The sequence below is a fragment of the Macroventuria anomochaeta genome (genome assembly GCF_010093625.1).
Source record: "Macroventuria anomochaeta strain CBS 525.71 unplaced genomic scaffold BU25scaffold_25, whole genome shotgun sequence".
In the NCBI taxonomy this organism is placed as follows: domain Eukaryota; kingdom Fungi; phylum Ascomycota; class Dothideomycetes; order Pleosporales; family Didymellaceae; genus Macroventuria; species Macroventuria anomochaeta.
Window position 1 is genome coordinate 316,183 of NW_022985386.1, and position 15,250 is coordinate 331,432.

The 15,250-nt window shown below is 52.7% G+C and overlaps 6 protein-coding genes across 6 annotated transcripts; 3 read left to right on the forward strand and 3 right to left on the reverse strand.

Annotated features, from left to right (window-relative positions):
- Positions 1-2,164: 2,164 nt before the first annotated feature.
- On the reverse strand, positions 2,165-3,604 carry BU25DRAFT_396917 (polysaccharide lyase family 1 protein). Its single transcript, XM_033704851.1, has 2 exons — positions 3,335-3,604; positions 2,165-3,282 (listed from the first exon to the last, which is right to left on the reverse strand). Exons 1-2 carry the CDS (start codon positions 3,435-3,437, stop codon positions 2,249-2,251), a joined length of 1,137 nt encoding a protein of 378 aa, XP_033559744.1. The 5' UTR covers positions 3,438-3,604; the 3' UTR covers positions 2,165-2,248.
- Positions 3,605-5,124: 1,520 nt separating this feature from the next.
- On the forward strand, positions 5,125-5,812 carry BU25DRAFT_449963 (uncharacterized protein; the record flags this gene model as incomplete). Its single annotated transcript, XM_033709671.1, has 2 exons — positions 5,125-5,195; positions 5,424-5,812. 2 exons carry the CDS (start codon positions 5,125-5,127, stop codon positions 5,770-5,772), a joined length of 420 nt encoding a protein of 139 aa, XP_033559745.1. The 3' UTR covers positions 5,773-5,812.
- Positions 5,813-6,171: 359 nt separating this feature from the next.
- Positions 6,172-7,372, forward strand: BU25DRAFT_412589 (uncharacterized protein). The gene has a single exon (XM_033706829.1). It carries the CDS (start codon positions 6,308-6,310, stop codon positions 7,259-7,261), a length of 954 nt encoding a protein of 317 aa, XP_033559746.1. The 5' UTR covers positions 6,172-6,307; the 3' UTR covers positions 7,262-7,372.
- On the reverse strand, positions 7,367-8,622 carry BU25DRAFT_412590 (mitochondrial 54S ribosomal protein YmL9). Its single transcript, XM_033706830.1, has 2 exons — positions 7,977-8,622; positions 7,367-7,912 (listed from the first exon to the last, which is right to left on the reverse strand). The coding sequence occupies exons 1-2, from the start codon at positions 8,583-8,585 to the stop codon at positions 7,553-7,555; spliced, it is 969 nt and encodes a 322-aa protein (XP_033559747.1). The 5' UTR covers positions 8,586-8,622; the 3' UTR covers positions 7,367-7,552.
- A 590-nt stretch (positions 8,623-9,212) lies between these two features.
- BU25DRAFT_115635 (uncharacterized protein) lies at positions 9,213-11,470 on the reverse strand. Its single transcript, XM_033700383.1, has 2 exons — positions 10,300-11,470; positions 9,213-10,245 (listed from the first exon to the last, which is right to left on the reverse strand). Exons 1-2 carry the CDS (start codon positions 11,247-11,249, stop codon positions 9,300-9,302), a joined length of 1,896 nt encoding a protein of 631 aa, XP_033559748.1. The 5' UTR covers positions 11,250-11,470; the 3' UTR covers positions 9,213-9,299.
- A 1,829-nt stretch (positions 11,471-13,299) lies between these two features.
- On the forward strand, positions 13,300-14,751 carry BU25DRAFT_115663 (uncharacterized protein). The gene is made up of 3 exons (XM_033700384.1): positions 13,300-13,715; positions 13,862-14,004; positions 14,324-14,751. Exons 1-3 carry the CDS (start codon positions 13,500-13,502, stop codon positions 14,583-14,585), a joined length of 621 nt encoding a protein of 206 aa, XP_033559749.1. The 5' UTR covers positions 13,300-13,499; the 3' UTR covers positions 14,586-14,751.
- The last annotated feature ends 499 nt before the right edge of the window (positions 14,752-15,250 follow it).

Here is a 15,250-nt window from a genome sequence, read left to right on the forward strand (position 1 = left end):
GGTCCCCATGAGTAAGCGCCCGATTAAATACCTTACTGCACCTCTTATTCTTCGACGAGCCACTCGACACAGCTAAAGGAACTTGTGGAGACTGTCAAGCCAGGACTAGCAATTACAACGCGAACGTTGATTCGCTCATGTCGGTTTCATGGTGAGAAAAGACTCCAATCAAGTGGTGTACAGAACGTTGACGATCATATTAAGGGCTAGCGTTGATCCTCCGAGGCCCAGTTTGGCTCGAGATCTTACTGCACCTATTATCTTCGACAAGCCACTTGGCGTTTCTATAGGCTTCAACGGGTGAGTACTAGACGGGTTTTACAACCAACATATCCACGCTTATTCGCTTGCATTAACTCCACAAGGGAGCAACAACCTAATGGAACGCCATAAAGGATGTTTACGAGCTTGTTCAGGGCTAACCTTGGCCCCCAAGTCCCAATTGCTCGGGTTGCCCAGTGACTCGTTGAAGAATAACAGGTGTAGTATACTCCTCTCAAGTACCTTCTGCAAAGACCTTCTAGGCTTCTCTGGGTGGAAGTTTCCTCCAGCTGTATGGACGAGCGCTCAGATGAAAGTGTCTGGGACAAATCTTGGTGCCGCCTACCTAATTGCTGGAACCAGCGACGGAGTACATCTACATACGTCGAACCCTAGAGATCGCATTTATGCCTTCCTCGGCCTCATAGCAGAGCATGACCGGGCTGCCATAGTGGTCGATTACTCGCAACCTTGAGCCGCCGTCTTTGCTGATTTGACTCGGTATCTGCTCAGTTCATTGAGTCTCGAAATCCTGCTCAATTGCGGACTGGCGTACAACAGCGGATTTAGTCGATGGTCTCTCGAGCTGGGCGATCGTTCTAACGTGTAACAAGAGACGAAGCGAGGATCTGATTGCCGCTCTGCGAACACAACGACTAACCATACCATACCAGGTTGTTATGGCAGGACCAGGAAACATTTCCATCAACGCTGCAGCAGTAGGCCGGAACGCTGGTGCAGTGTTCTACTCAGGCAGGGCAGAAGATGTCGAATCAGTAGTTCGCCGACGCAAGCGTTTGGCTCATGAACGAGGAATCACTAATCCTTCACTACACTACAAAAATCACGGCAACTCTATCATATCGTAGGGGATCGACCTTACTGTCGGGACATGAGAACAAAGAAACATCGGAACGCTCAAGAAGTCTATGAGTCTGAGCCAGGAAACCCGTAGCTACGTCGACATCACTCCTCCAAGACGTGTCACTGCGCCAGATTTATTAGCCAGTACATACCACGATGAGGTTCGTCTGCCTGCAGCCGCACTTTGGAACGACAGCCCTCGCAACCTTTTCATTACAGAAACGGGCTATGTAAGAAGCGGGCCAGACATCACCTAAATCAGAGACAGTATCTATGCTTTTGAAGACTGATGTCCCGTTTTACTTGAGGTCATGGCCTACTGGCGCAAAGCAATCGCATTGGAAACTGGTCGGTCCGGTATATATTGAAGGCATCACCTCTCTAGAAGACGACGATGATGACATGCAGACTACAGGGATCGTAACCCTTCCGTTCAAGTTATCGTACTGTGCTGAGGGGTCTTGGGGTTTGCAGTGCTTTACTGGGCTTAGTTCGATTCATTCATCTTGTAATTTACTTAGGAAAGCCTTCGTCCACATGCCCACATCACCTCCCTCCTTGTGATGTTATGCCACCGATTGCTTTTGAGCATTGAACCTACATTTCAAGCGTACGTAATATTACGTGCAGTTGGAAGGCAATGTACATAAAACAAATAGCAATTCTAGTGCTACTTCTGCCCCTGTCTTCGGCGCGACGAAAAACGAATACTCGTACAGGACCCTGTCTGTATTTCCATCATCTAAGTGTTTCAGCCATTGTGACCTGCTGTTCTAGCAACCCCTGACCAGATTCAAGGGTCGAAGGATGCGCGACAAGGGTTACTTATCTGCCACACCGTGCACGCCAAGGCGGCATGTGCGTGCCGATGCCTGTCGACATGTAATATGACGCCGGTTTATGAGCATGCATTGCGATTACAGAATGATGTGCGTTTTGAGTGTGGCCAATGGATTTACGATCAGTTTTATGGGCCACTCAGTGTGGTACGTCTTGTTGAAGAATGAATAAGATGGTATATATGAAGTCTAATGTATGTACAAAGAATGAAGATATCTACAACTCCGCCTTAGCGGTCAGGACCCACAGTCCTCCGAGCCACCACCCAAAACGGGCGAATAGCTTACAAACGTCCGTAACCAGCAGTGTTAACAACGTTCTTGGCAACGGCAGCGGTGGAAGCAGAAGCAATGTTCTTGCCCTTGAAGTTAGAAAGAAAGCTGGTGTCGGAGCCAGCAAGAGTGCCAGAGCTGCCGTAGGCGTTCATCTCGCAGTTGTGGCCGAGGTAAGTCTTGCACTGAGTGTTGGTAGTAGCAGAGCCGGAAGCGAAGACCTGGCCAGGAAGGCCAGTCTGAGCAGGGGCATCAACGTTCTGGAAGACGTTACCCTCAGCAAGGATCTTGGAGCCAGAGTCAGCCTCGAAAGCGTGAGCAATGGCGTAGAAGTAGTTGTTGACGGCGTGGAGGAGGGTGTTGCCAGCAACCTTGGGGGAGCGGCCAGAGGTGTGGTGGATGTAGTTGTTCTTGAAGGTGACCATGTCGGAGGAGCCGGTGAAGTACAAGCCCCAGTAGTGGCGACCGTCGCAGGTAGCAGACCAGGAGCTGGCACCGTTGATCTCGTTGTTGGAAATGGTGACGCGGTTGGAGGCAGAGTTACCGAGGACAATGTGCTGACGGGCGATCAGGTCGGTGGTGACGTGGTCGATCCAGACAAGATCGGCACCATCGATGGTGATAGCATCACCACCCCAGACGTACTCGGGGTTGATGTCAGTGAAGCGGACGTTCTGGATGATGATGTTCTTGGCGCTGGAGACGATGCGGACACCCTTGCCCTTGATGACACCCTTGGAGCCCTGACCGATCAGGGACTTGTTGGAGCCAACGGTCATACCAAGGACACCAGCCTTGTCGTACTTGATACCAGTGACCTTGGGAGCGTTAGGCTGGTAGTTGTCGCACCATCCGTCCTTGTTGATGGCCTTCTGGCAAGCGGAGGCAGTGCCCCAGGGAGCGCAACCAGCAGAGGTGGCGGTACCCTCAGTTCCGGTGAAGTCGAAGGTCTTGGTCAGAACGATGACACGGGGAGAGGAGTCAGCGAGGTAGCTGATGAGCTGGGCGGTGGTGGAAGGGTAAACGGGGGTAGCAGAACCACCACCTGCAATCTGTCAGTATGTAGTCCCCAATCGTCACCTAAAGATCGATCTTACCGGTAACGCCCTTAGCGAAACCCTCGGCAGCTCCCTGAACGGCATCAGTACCAAAGGCTGTGCCAGCAAGTGCCGCAGCGGCGGCGAAGATGGAGAACTTCATTGTTGTAGGTGAAGAAATGAATGAATAGCAAACACAGTTTGCTTTGAACGAAAGACTGAAGTTGGAGGGGTGAATGAATGTCAAGGCGAGGCTTGGAAACTTGAAGAACGGCGAAGCATCTCACCTTTATAACTCGCGATCCTTGGCGTGAAGTTGTACGCACACACCAGCTTAATTGGCGGACAATTCTTTTACGAGCAGATAGCCAAGTCACTCATCACCGAAATGTGGGTAAACGCATGGTAATCGGACCTGCACCCACAAGTAATGACCCCGGTGGAGGCGTTGTTCCGTTGTTTCCAGGTTGTTTCGTAGGATTGGCTGTATGTTGGCCGTCACACAGAAGAAAGTGCCAGTCCGGACGTTGATTTGCTCAGGGAATGGTTGTACTGCGAGTAGAATAGCACCGGAGGAATTGAGCGTGCTGGGATAGTATCGGAGAAAACCGCCTTAGCATGTTTCATGAGCGCAGGGAGTTTTGATAAAGCACGTTGCGCAAGGCTGCCGCTAAAGCCTTCAGCCGCCTTCAGTTTCGGTCGACCATACCAATTCGAGATTAGTATACAGTGTATTTCATGAGCTTATGGTGGTTAAGATTGTAGGGATGCGCACGCAGCAGACCTGGATGCGCCTCATCTTACTTCGGCTGTGACAGGATGGCGAAGTGTGCGGTGTGCATCATGCGACGCCTTGCCGAGGTGAGGAACACCGAATGACGTTCTCAGATCATTACCGCAAGCAAACGCGCCTTTGATTCTAGAAGTTGTTCAATTTCTGGTACCCAGAGTTTCGATGTTGGTACTGACAATGCGCCGTTGGCGAAGACTTCATGAGTCGATAACAAGAGCAAGCGCGGCCGCTAGAGAATGCGGCTGAAAGCTGTGCGGCATCAGCACGTGGAGACGGAAGCCGTTCAGCATCAGCGTGTTTCGCGATGTTATTGATGGCGAGGCGGCGGGTCAGGAGAAAGAGACGGTGAATACGATGGTGGTTTCGATGACACCTGTCGCTGTCAGGTCGAGTCGGGCTAGCGCGAAACAAAGATGGGCGACCGCGAAGTGTGGAGGACACAGCTCCTTCCATCACAATGCCAAAAAGCCAAATGCAGGCAAGAGAAAGCCGTTGCGGCGGCACACGCACCATTGCAGTGCGCCTGCGTGGTGCTGCAGTAGATAAACAACACGACGTTGGTTTTACGCCTACATCCCGACTACACCCACGCTGTATAAGCACATCCACGGCATGGCATACCAACAAAATCGAAGCGCTCCATACAAAAACCAGCAGGTGCAGTATACAGGCTATGTTGAAGTCCTTGAGTCCCGACGGCAGGCATTGCAGACCTCTTCTAGACCAACCGCCTCCAACAGTAACCGCTCGCGAGCAGGGCCTAACTATCAGCACCCTACCTCTGCCCCAACTGCTTCGATATACTCAGTCTCTACAGGCTTAACCTACATATCAACTCGGCCACAAGTTAGCAGTGATCAGTACAATTCGAACTACAGTCGAGTCAACTACAGCCAAATCCACAGCTCTCAGTCTTCTGTATCTGCGCCGACCCTACCTCAGCCGGCACAGCATTCAATGATAGCATCAAGGTCGCCGACTCCATCGTTCAGGTATGGTAGGGCATATGAGAAGTCCGACCGCCAACTCTGGATGGAGCAAGACTTCGACGCCAAGCATGGCTTCAAAGGAGTTCGTAGAGTTTTACAACCTGAGGATCTGGGAGGACGACGATATTCAGGAAGCCAGGTTTGTTCTGGACATGTATCGACATGTCGATTCCGTCCGCGATGGAGTGCCACATCTCAGTCCCTACTATGGCGAAGGAATGAACCCTGTCGGGCGGCCACCGGTAAGTGATAACGAGAGCAGAAGGAGATACATTCGTCCTTTCGCCTTTCTACCGCCCCAAAGTGTCGTTTTGCTCCACTTACAGAACCCATGAACGTGTCTTGTGTACACTGGTTTTGACATCAGGCCGAGCGGGATAAGTAATAACGTCAGTACCAACTTCGAGGACACTCACAACGGCAGTGGCTACGACAGTGGCTTCAGTGGCAATTTTAGAAATCACGACGGCGGTTACAACACCTTTGACAACGAGTATGGAGGCCAACACGGCTGCTTCAACGGTGACGATGGGCGCTTCGATACTCACTACACTGGCTTTCGTGACCAAAACTGCGGATATGCTGGTAGCCACACAGGATGTGGTAGTTTGATGGCGGCTACAGCTATGAGGATGTACAGTGCGATACCTACGACGAGTCCAGCGATGATTATTATGGTAACGACGACTACTGACAGTACATTGGAAGCCTCGTAGATCTCGAAAACACACAACAAGTACAAGAAACAAGAGCCAGTGATTACTAGAGTCACGACGAGGAACCAGGCAGTATAGTTCGATACACAGAGTATACGCTATCACACAGAATGGTTCTCATTACATCCATCTAATGTGCTTCGAACCTGAACCTTTCGCCTACTCTACCCCTACTTGCAACAGAAGTTTCACAGTCATGTTCCACTTAATATTCGTATTTGTCGCGGCTCCGCAGCGATACAAAAAGGCTGACCTTTCTGACCCTTGGGTCCTAAAGGTTATATACACCGCAACAGTATTCAATGTTCATGCGCACATATGCATGTCGTCCAATCCGGTTAGCGTGTGTGCCACGTAGGCGCATGACTGCACGAGTGTTTCTCTTTCCAACTCGACAAATCGAAGTTGTACGGCATAAGAGAAGCACTGGAAGAGGCGAATCAAGTACCTCGACTTTCTCCACGACTCAACAGCAATTATAAGACCTCATTCTACCAGGCGTCAGGTCTCGCGAGGCTGAAGGCTCGCCATCGGTATGGCATATCGCAAGCGCTCCCAATACATAAGTCACAGCAGGAGCAATCAGACAAAGGAGCCAGCGCATTCTTCAAAATATCCCGAGCAGTTTGATTCACTTAGGCACTACTACTCCAGATCTTTCAGTCCAGACCACGACATACGCACTCAACCACCACGGCGCAGGCGATGGGCTGCAGGATACATGGACAGACCATCTTGCCCGTCGTATTCGTACATAAATACTCGCTCTCATTCGCCAGGCCGCTCACCAGACCATTTGCTGGGCTCAGACTACATTACTCAACCAAGGTCACGGGAGGATGAATACATTCAATCTCGAGAGCGTCACGACAATTACGCCTACAGTCACAGTACTTACGAAACCGGTCTTAGACCCTTGAGAGACCAAATACATACCTCGAGAGTGGATCTAGTAGATAACCGGAGTGTTGCTGAAGAGAGGGAAGTACACTATGGATCTGACATCGAGGATCTGGACGAATATCAACATACCCAGCAGCGAGATAGCAGATCTGCAAGCTATGACTCTGAAAGAGAAGAGGGAAGTGATTTAGTCAACGAAAAGAGGAGGTCTATGGGCTCAGACGTTGCAAGCATACACAGCAGACGCAGCTCGAACTCGCGGTCTGATCAGCGGTCCATCACATCGTTGGGCGTGAGATCTGATGTACAGAAACGAAGGAGGAGTGTCAGTGCGAGTGATAGCGAGGGTGGGTATATCTCGCTCGATGAGTATATCGCAGGAAGGAGTGACTGTGTCTCGGATCGTTCGTTGTCAGAGGATGAAGGGGAGGGCAGTGACGCAGTGGGGAGTGATATCGAAGGGGCGAGCGATGTGGGAGAAGGGAGTGATGTGGCGTCTTTGTCTGCTGGTAGAAGTTACGATGACGGGGAGGATTGTATCGACAATGGGTGTGATGCCTATATGTACGGATATCGAAGACGTTAGCTGATGCAAGTGGGCGATTAGGCTCACGACGCGGGAAACTCAAATCTGGTCAACAGATTGTTGGTCCAAGTTGCGTTTTCCAGTTAGTTGCGTGATACACACAAATTCAATCCCGTTTGTGAGACTTGCTTGAAGTCCGCTTCATAGCTCTTACATGTTATACATAGATCTATACAACATTTGCTCCGCCCAATGCATGCTTTGCTGCTGCCCTTGCAGCCAGAACGCCTAAAGATGGCGGTTGTATGTTACAAGTCTCTTTCTTCTACCTCCCTCTTTCCTAAAGCACACCTATGCTGTCGCCGCGGCAGCCTCAACCGGCTCAGCAGCCTCCACAACCGGCGCCAGCTCCGCATTGCTCATGGGACCCTTCGGCCAGGGTTTCCCCAGCGCATCCTGCACCTTCAAAATCTGGTTCTTAGGCCCTGGAACACAGCCAGTGACCACAATCAATCCGTTCTTCTCGTCAACCTGCAGAACCTTCAGGTTCTTGATTGTGACGCTCTCATTTCCCATGTTTCCAGCCATGCGCTTTCCGGGCAGCACACGCGAACCGGATCCTTGCGATCCTCCGGCGGAACCCATGGCGCGGTGGGTGAGCGAGTTACCGTGAGATGCGGGTTGACCGCCGAAGCCGTGGCGTTTCATACCCTGTGAAAAATCGTCAGCATCTCCTCACCAAAGCGAATAATCCCGTTCCGTATGTTTGACTTACACCAGCGAAGCCCATACCCCTCGAAATACCCCTAACATCCACCCACTGCCCCAGCGCAAACCAATTCGCGCCCACACTCTCGCCCACACTAACTCCCAGCCCACTCCCATCTTTGACCTTAAACTCTGCCAAATGCCTCTTCGGGCTCACACCCGCCTGGGCAAAATGCCCTAACAGCGGCCTTGTGACGTTCCTAGGCTCCTTCTGCCCCGCGCCAATCTGCACAGCCCAGTACCCGTTCTTCTCCCTCGTCTTGTGCGCGACGACTTCGTTGCGATCGATTTGCAGAACGGTGCAGGGCGTGCGCTTCCCTGTCTCTGGGTCGTAAAGGGCGGTCATGCCGCGCTTGAGGGCCAGGAGACCAGTGCGGAGCGGTGTGGAGTGCGCTTTTCGCTCTAATGCCGCTGTCGATGTGGAATTGAGGGCGGGCTTGTTGGGGTGGTGCGCAAAGCGGTCTGGCTTGGGGCCGAATGTGGATTTGATGCCGCGGGTGGATGTGTAGGAAACTGCTGGTGTGGCGGCATTTTGTTGGGCGAGGGGGATGAGCGAGCGTGTTGCTGATGGTGAGAGGGGCAATGAGCCCCAACTGAGGGCTGCCCGTGGTGGCATTGTGGGTCTTGAGAACGGGTTGTGATGGGCGGTTTGCTGACGGAGGTGTTCGAGGTCTGGATAATTTAGGTTGGCGCTAAGGAAAAGTGCACGTGACGACGCGCTCCTTCCCATCACATACACTACGCTTCAGAGGGCCACCAAACATGCATATTGTAAGAGAAAGAAATCTTGGGGTGAGCTTGGGTTTGTGTGGTAAAGATTTCAAATCTTACAGATTTCCGCCCATATGACAGCTACTGAATTTGCTACCTACAACAATATGTTCAGCCGCCCTCACACCAGCATCTCATCTTGCGCGTCCTTGCGCTCTTCCCTGCTCAATTGGTGATATCATACCTTTTCCCGTATCCAGTTTCCCACCTCTTGATACCGCCAGGCCAAGATGAACCGAAATCAAGTACAAATATCAGGGTATCCTCCTAAGGAAATGCTCAAACGCCATAAAACGCCAGCGCCACACGGTGGCGCTCAAACAGTACGAACAGTCGAGTTGTTTGCTCGACGTCGGAAACTCAGATCATGTCTGAAGTTGGCTTGATATGCCTGCTCACCTGCATCAAGGCATGGTGACTTGTGCAGAACCTAATCATGTTGTGTGTTTACACGACACTCAGTCTTTCCAGTTGACCTGTCGTACTTCAGCTGGATTGCCCAGGACAACGCAGTCTGCCGGGATGTCCTGGAAACAGTCAGCTCAATTCACAGTGTTGTTTACGAGGGCCGATCATGATATATCGTAAGGGTCGAGGAACTTACTCGAACGACAACGGATCCAGCACGCACGATCGCGTTATTGCCAATGCGGACGCCAGCTTCGATAATGCATCCATCCCCGATGTAAACATTCTCGCCAATGTAGACCTCGCGGGCAATCTCAGTGCCCTTGCTACCCTTCAACATTTTAGTGTCAGAGGGCGCCTTGATAGTCGAAATAGTCACACGGGCGCCGATCTTGGTGTTTCTGCCGATTGCGATCCTTCCAGAGTCAAGGAGTTGACTGTTGGGCCCAATGACAACGTTGTCTCCAATAGAGATGTTGTAACCGTAGTCGCAATGGAAAGGTATCGCAACGTTGATGCCACCACCAAGATGACCGGTAACTCGGCGTTCACCAGCACGAGAGTAGATCCACCTAGCTGCTATGATATATTCAAACTGTCGCTCGCGCTCACTCGCAGCGATTTGTACAGCGGCGTTGCTGAGGCTGTTGAAGCGGTACACTGCTCCTGAGCATAGTGTACGCTCATCGATGAGCTGCTCAGTGTACGGCAGGAATGGCTCTCCGGAAAGCATTTTGTCCTTTTCGCTCTTTGGTGGTAATGATGGGTGCGAGTAGCGTGACGGTGAAGGAGCCGGTGGCGCAGTTGCCATGGGAGCCATTGCTGGTAGGGGTGGTGGCGGAGGACGAGACGCATGGTGATCATGGACTGGAGGTCTCTCGTGGGCTGGAGCAGATAGTGGAGGTTGTGCGTACTGCGCAGGCTGTGCCGCTATTGCAGGGTGAGTGGGGGCTGCTTGGCTCATTGTTTGTGGGGTATGATGGTACACACGAGGATGGTGCTGTCGTTGCAGAGGCGGAGGAGGAGGAGGTGGTGGTGGATGCTCTGACTTATATCGCGGTGATTCAGTCCAGGCCTTGGTCCAGCTATTTGGTGTTCTGGTAGTTTGTGCGTTAGTGAACGTCTTGAGTTGTATGCAGGTTGAGACTTACCGTGGTTTGCGTTCCTGCTCGTCCACGCTGACAGGTCTACCTCGAGCACCGTCGCTGGCGTTAGACTTCGGATATGGCTTCTGAGTCGAATCACAATGTGGAATGTGCACCTGGTTGCAAACGCCACACCTTGCGTAATGGGCAGGGATCTCAGCCGAAGACACCCGCTCTTTCGCTTGCAATGCTGGCGGAGCCTTTGAAGCCCCGTCCTTTGACCAAGGGATTTTGTTGGCATATCCTGCGCATTCGAAGTTGCCGCGTAGGCAATTGTTGCACTTTGGCTTTGCTTCATCACACTTCTTCTTGCGTCTACGACAGGTACCACAACCTGTCTTGGTCCGGTTGGCGAATTGCCGTTTCCGCCCGACTTTCTTCTGTTCAGAAAGCTGATCGGCTACGTTCTGGTCTGTGGCGCCTTCATCATGTTCGCTAGGATCACTCATGTGTGATGGTGGCATGTGATGGGGTGGCTCCAGGGGGCGAGGGTCGTGATGGTGTTCCTGGTATTCGCTGGGATCGGCAGTCCAGCGACGCTCATGTTGGAGTCGATCTATTGGAGGTAGTGTGCGCTGATGTGGTTCTAGGCTTGGCCTTTGCTCTGGGTAGGACACCGTTGGGGAAGGTCCGGCAGGTGTGGGCCACTCTCTCGAGGATCCGCGTGGCCGCTGGTCTTCGATTGAATGTGATCGCTTCCTCTTGAAAGGGCTGTCTGGGGATCTGTCTCCGTCGGTCATGGTGGGCGAGATAGAGTGACTGGCCGGACGTGAGCTGGGGTCCCGTGATACAGACCCCCAAGTTGTCATGCCGTGTGGTCCAATCGATACGTGTGGCGAAGATGGCGATGGTCGTCCATTGACTGCAGTAAAGGCAGGCGCAAATGGGTCCCCAAGCTTCTCTTTCAGCATGAATGGAGCAGTGTTGATCGCGGGCATGTGGAGCACAGCAGACATAGTACCTGAGTCTGGGCTGCTAGGAGGGGGTAGTCCAAGTTGATTTGCCAGGCAGCTTGTTAACAAGCTGTTTGTGGGTCTTTAAAAACCACTTTTGAGAGACGTTGTTGTTGTGTTGTGTTGGTGGTTCTGATGTGGAGGTGGTGGACTTGAGTCTTCACTGCCTAGTCATCCAGCACTTCGATCTTTTCTGCGACCGAACAGACGGGACAGGCGGTGACACGATGAGCTGATGTTCTGCGGTTCCACCACACAAGAGGCGGCTTTCGCGCTTACAGCTGGCGTCGAGGTGGTTGCTGGACGCTGCAGTGAATCAGATGTCTGACCACTCTCTGCCGTTGTGTTGGTGGCTTCTTGCGCGGTGAAGACCGGCAATGCGCAAATTCGTCGTGCCAGGCAGTCGAGTTACTCTGTGTGTAGTCCAAATACCATGGATGCTGGAGTCAATGCGGGGTGTGGGTTTGGTGATGCCAATCGGGAGCAGAGCCACCCGCAGCGGCGAGAGCAGTGTATAAGACAATAAAGTCAAAGGAGTTCTGCCCTGGAGAGAGGGGCGTCCCGACGTAGGCGCAGCTGCCAGCGGATGGGCCAGCAGAGATCACGAAGGCGGCTGTTCCTCTGACTTCCTGGAGCACAGATGCCCTACCCCGGTCAAACGTTGTGATTGGGCGTGTTGGCCCGTCCCTGCGCGCTTGTCCCACACGAGATCTCCAGCGAACGACCACAGAACGCAGCGTAGACGAGCTAAAAGCGCGGTTCTTTCGACTACCACATAACCGACCCTGCATTGGAGCTCCAAACCACGTTTTTTCGCGAAAAAATCGCGTCTACAGCCCTAAAGCCCATCGCTGGGTGTACTGGAGGGGTGATACCTCGAGCAGCGCGCAAGGATGGCACAGGACAACAGACCCTCCAAGCGTCTCCCGGCGTCACGGCATGCGAGGTTGATCGGCCAGACATCGTTAGCCCAGCAGCCGTCACGGAACGCTTTCACACTGCGCACGCTGTGAGGCGCACGCGGGCCGTGATTGGGTGTTTCATGCAGGCGACGAACATTGAAAAGCCCATCGTGATGTGCGCTGCAGCGGGCTCGCAGCGTCCAAGGCTGTCTGGTGGGCGCTTTCCTATTTTTGCGTCAACCGCGCATCGCAGGTAGGCGCGCCCTGTTGCTCCTGCCAGTTGCAGCAGCTACATAATCAGGGACCACACACGCTGCCGTTCACGGCCGCCGTCATAGTCGCCGCTGCAGCACCACCACGCGCCGGCGACTCACCACATTGGACGTCATCGCTGTTCCTGCGTATCGCCTGCTTTCTCGCGGGTGTCGACTAGGAGCAGACTCGCAGACTCGGCACTGCCTCATCCTAACCGCCTGTCGAATGCCTGCCCGGGTTTCACCACCATGACCAAACAAGAAGGCACCCTTAGGCCTCGCCCATGTTTCATTCATCAGTGCCACGCCGCACCCCGAGCACCCTCCCACAGGCTAGTAAGGGCCTAACACGTCGGCCCTTTGACTTGATCTTCACCCCAATACCCACAGATGCCGCGCTGCTACTCTACCCGCCTACAACAGTTCGGTCTGCATCCTGCCGACTTATCCACAATGCTCCCATCAGGTCGCAGCATTTATAGTGTTCTGCAGCGGACAGTTCACTCCTGGCTGCTCGGCCCGTTCTGTCAAGCCGCACACTTTGCGCCCAGGAACCCACTCCAGCACCAGCGCTCATCCAAATGTGCCGCCGGCGAGCCGCATTTATTGTCGGTTAAAGTGAGGACTCCAGCATCCTAACCGTGTTCTGTTGGAATACGGCGTTTGGTGATGATCAGGCGTTCCCTGATCGGTCACACATCTGTGCGTTTCTGCGAAAAAAGACCAATGGAACTTGTGACCCCTTTTGTCGCCATGCATCGGCTGACGAGCGAACTGATGCCATGATATCCGCGGCTGCATCCCGGCGACATTGCATTGTAAGTGTTATCTCAAGTCATCCCACTGATTTCTAACACTGACACATGTCGTTCCAGTATAATCCAGCAGTTTGTATCCTGAACGTGCGCCCCGTTCCGCTCCCGTTAGCGATCAAACAAACCACTGGTACGCCCCCGCTGTGCCGGTATTCATCGAGTGCGATTCCATCCCTTGCTGAACTCGAAGAATCAACCATGCCGCACTGAGCATCGTGTGGCCACAGGATTCGTGCGCTTACGCTCGCCTCAAATCCTACCGCTTCCGAATCGACTAGCGAGATGAATGGCTGTCATTGGGTTATAAACGCGGACCCACGCGCTTGTTATTCTCAACGCTCCCTTCCGCTTATTGTGTCTAAATCGAGCTTGGGAACCGTCCGAAAGGATCTCTTAAGCTCTCAGGCGTCCACCACAACTTCGGTATGCGACGATTGCTTCAACCTCGCCGATTCCATCTCTTGGCTTGACTATTTTGAGTTTAAAGTTTGTCAAAAGGTATCTCCCCCGCGATGGCTGTGGCACAGTTACGATTTCACCCTTCCGCCGCAATAAGCCCTGTGTTTGCAGTGATTGCGCTACCGTAGGCTTTATCATGCTGATGGTACGGTACCACTTTTCTACATTTCTAATCAAAGTTCCAGACATTGTTGAGCTGTGCCAGCTCGATCCTGTATAGAGCCGCACATCTGGCGTTGTATGAGGTCGAGTATCGACGTTACCGTCTTGTCTCAAAACGGCAGTCTAAGCGCCCATGTTTGTGCGGATATCCACCTATATGTGCATGGTATAGGCGCCCTGGTGTTCGACAGATGTACCATGCCGACTATTGCACACATCGTCTCCGCATATCGCTCAAATTGCCCTTATGGTTGCACGTTTGGTCGACGCGACCTTCCCATGTGGTCTCGAGTTTTCGAAACTTCGATGACCGGTTGAGTTCACGTGTTCTATTTGAGCTTACCAAGAACGCAACCTTTCCCCATCAACATGCTGTTTGCAACTTACTGCGAGTCATCAAAGGCGCTCCCAAGCGCTTCTCCAACCTGGGCGTCTAAAGGTGTCGTCTGTACCGAAGCAAGAACCAAGCTGACTGCGACTTACAGCGTCTATCTGAGACGAACCGAAATTGACAACAACACCAACGCAACGAAGCGCCGACAATTTGGAACCTACATGACGAAATTTTGCGCAAGACAACTGTCCATCGTCCTGCTGCCTGCATGCTGCAAGAGCGATTTATGGTCGTCAGCTTCTCGACCTCAGAACTCAGTAGGAAGAACTAGGATCTCGTTGCGTCACATGCTGACGGAAAAGGCTCCGGCCAATCACACTGATGCAATGACAGATCTTTTCAGGCTTGACTAGAGCGAAAGAAGTCCTTCCGGCAAACGCAGATCTAAGATTGATAATCTTGGTTATTCTTGGTTATACTGAGTGGCATTCATCGACACCTGCAACACTTGGCCAAAACCCACCAGTTTCGCAACTCCAAACGGAATTCCGAACTTCAGAATCCCGACTTCGAACCACACCTCTAGAAACACCTCGAAGCGCGCACCCTTTCTCGCCAGTCTAGACGCTACAAAACCAACATGAGGTAACATTTGGGACGGCACAAAATGGTGTTGCGCATACGCACGTGGCGCAACTCCACAGCGGCAATGTCAAGTAGGGCCGACGTAACGCCTTGCCGTGCATGCCGTCAAGCGGTCAAGCCTCGAACTCCCTTAGTGTTGACAGAGCGCGCGTCTATCTCCACACGTGGAGAGGACGTTTTGTGTCGTTACATGCGCTCCCGTTGAGGGCACGTTCGTGGTTCGCTGGTGGGGATGCATGTGAGAGAGGCACACCGATTAGTGAGTGTGAGGCGGATGTAAGGAGTGCAAGGCTGCTGCTGCTTTATGGTAGCGCTTATAGAGTTGACGCAGCGCCGAACTGTCGTTGCTACATGATAAAACTTCTACTGCACGAGGACACAAACGTTGACGACAGTGACGACGACGATGACGAGAGCTCGTGTTGCTTGGTGA

What these genes read in the sequence shown, in the direction of transcription:
- BU25DRAFT_396917 (XM_033704851.1), bottom strand. Translation starts at nt 3,437, where the DNA reads ATGAAGTTCTCCATCTTCGCCGCCGCTGCGGCACTTGCTGGCACAGCC. An exon ending in TTTCGCTAAGGGCGTTACCG is followed by an intron (nt 3,283 to 3,334) that starts GTAAGATCGATC and finishes GACAGATTGCAG; the next exon opens with GTGGTGGTTCTGCTACCCCC.
- BU25DRAFT_412589 (XM_033706829.1), top strand. Translation starts at nt 6,308, where the DNA reads ATGGCATATCGCAAGCGCTCCCAATACATAAGTCACAGCAGGAGCAAT.
- BU25DRAFT_412590 (XM_033706830.1), bottom strand. Translation starts at nt 8,585, where the DNA reads ATGCCACCACGGGCAGCCCTCAGTTGGGGCTCATTGCCCCTCTCACCA. An exon ending in GGGGTATGGGCTTCGCTGGT is followed by an intron (nt 7,913 to 7,976) that starts GTAAGTCAAACA and finishes GATTTTTCACAG; the next exon opens with GGTATGAAACGCCACGGCTT.
- BU25DRAFT_115635 (XM_033700383.1), bottom strand. Translation starts at nt 11,249, where the DNA reads ATGTCTGCTGTGCTCCACATGCCCGCGATCAACACTGCTCCATTCATG. An exon ending in GAGCAGGAACGCAAACCACG is followed by an intron (nt 10,246 to 10,299) that starts GTAAGTCTCAAC and finishes ACAAACTACCAG; the next exon opens with AACACCAAATAGCTGGACCA.
- BU25DRAFT_115663 (XM_033700384.1), top strand. Translation starts at nt 13,500, where the DNA reads ATGAATGGCTGTCATTGGGTTATAAACGCGGACCCACGCGCTTGTTAT. An exon ending in AGTTTAAAGTTTGTCAAAAG is followed by an intron (nt 13,716 to 13,861) that starts GTATCTCCCCCG and finishes TCAAAGTTCCAG; the next exon opens with ACATTGTTGAGCTGTGCCAG. An exon ending in TATCCACCTATATGTGCATG is followed by an intron (nt 14,005 to 14,323) that starts GTATAGGCGCCC and finishes TGCGACTTACAG; the next exon opens with CGTCTATCTGAGACGAACCG.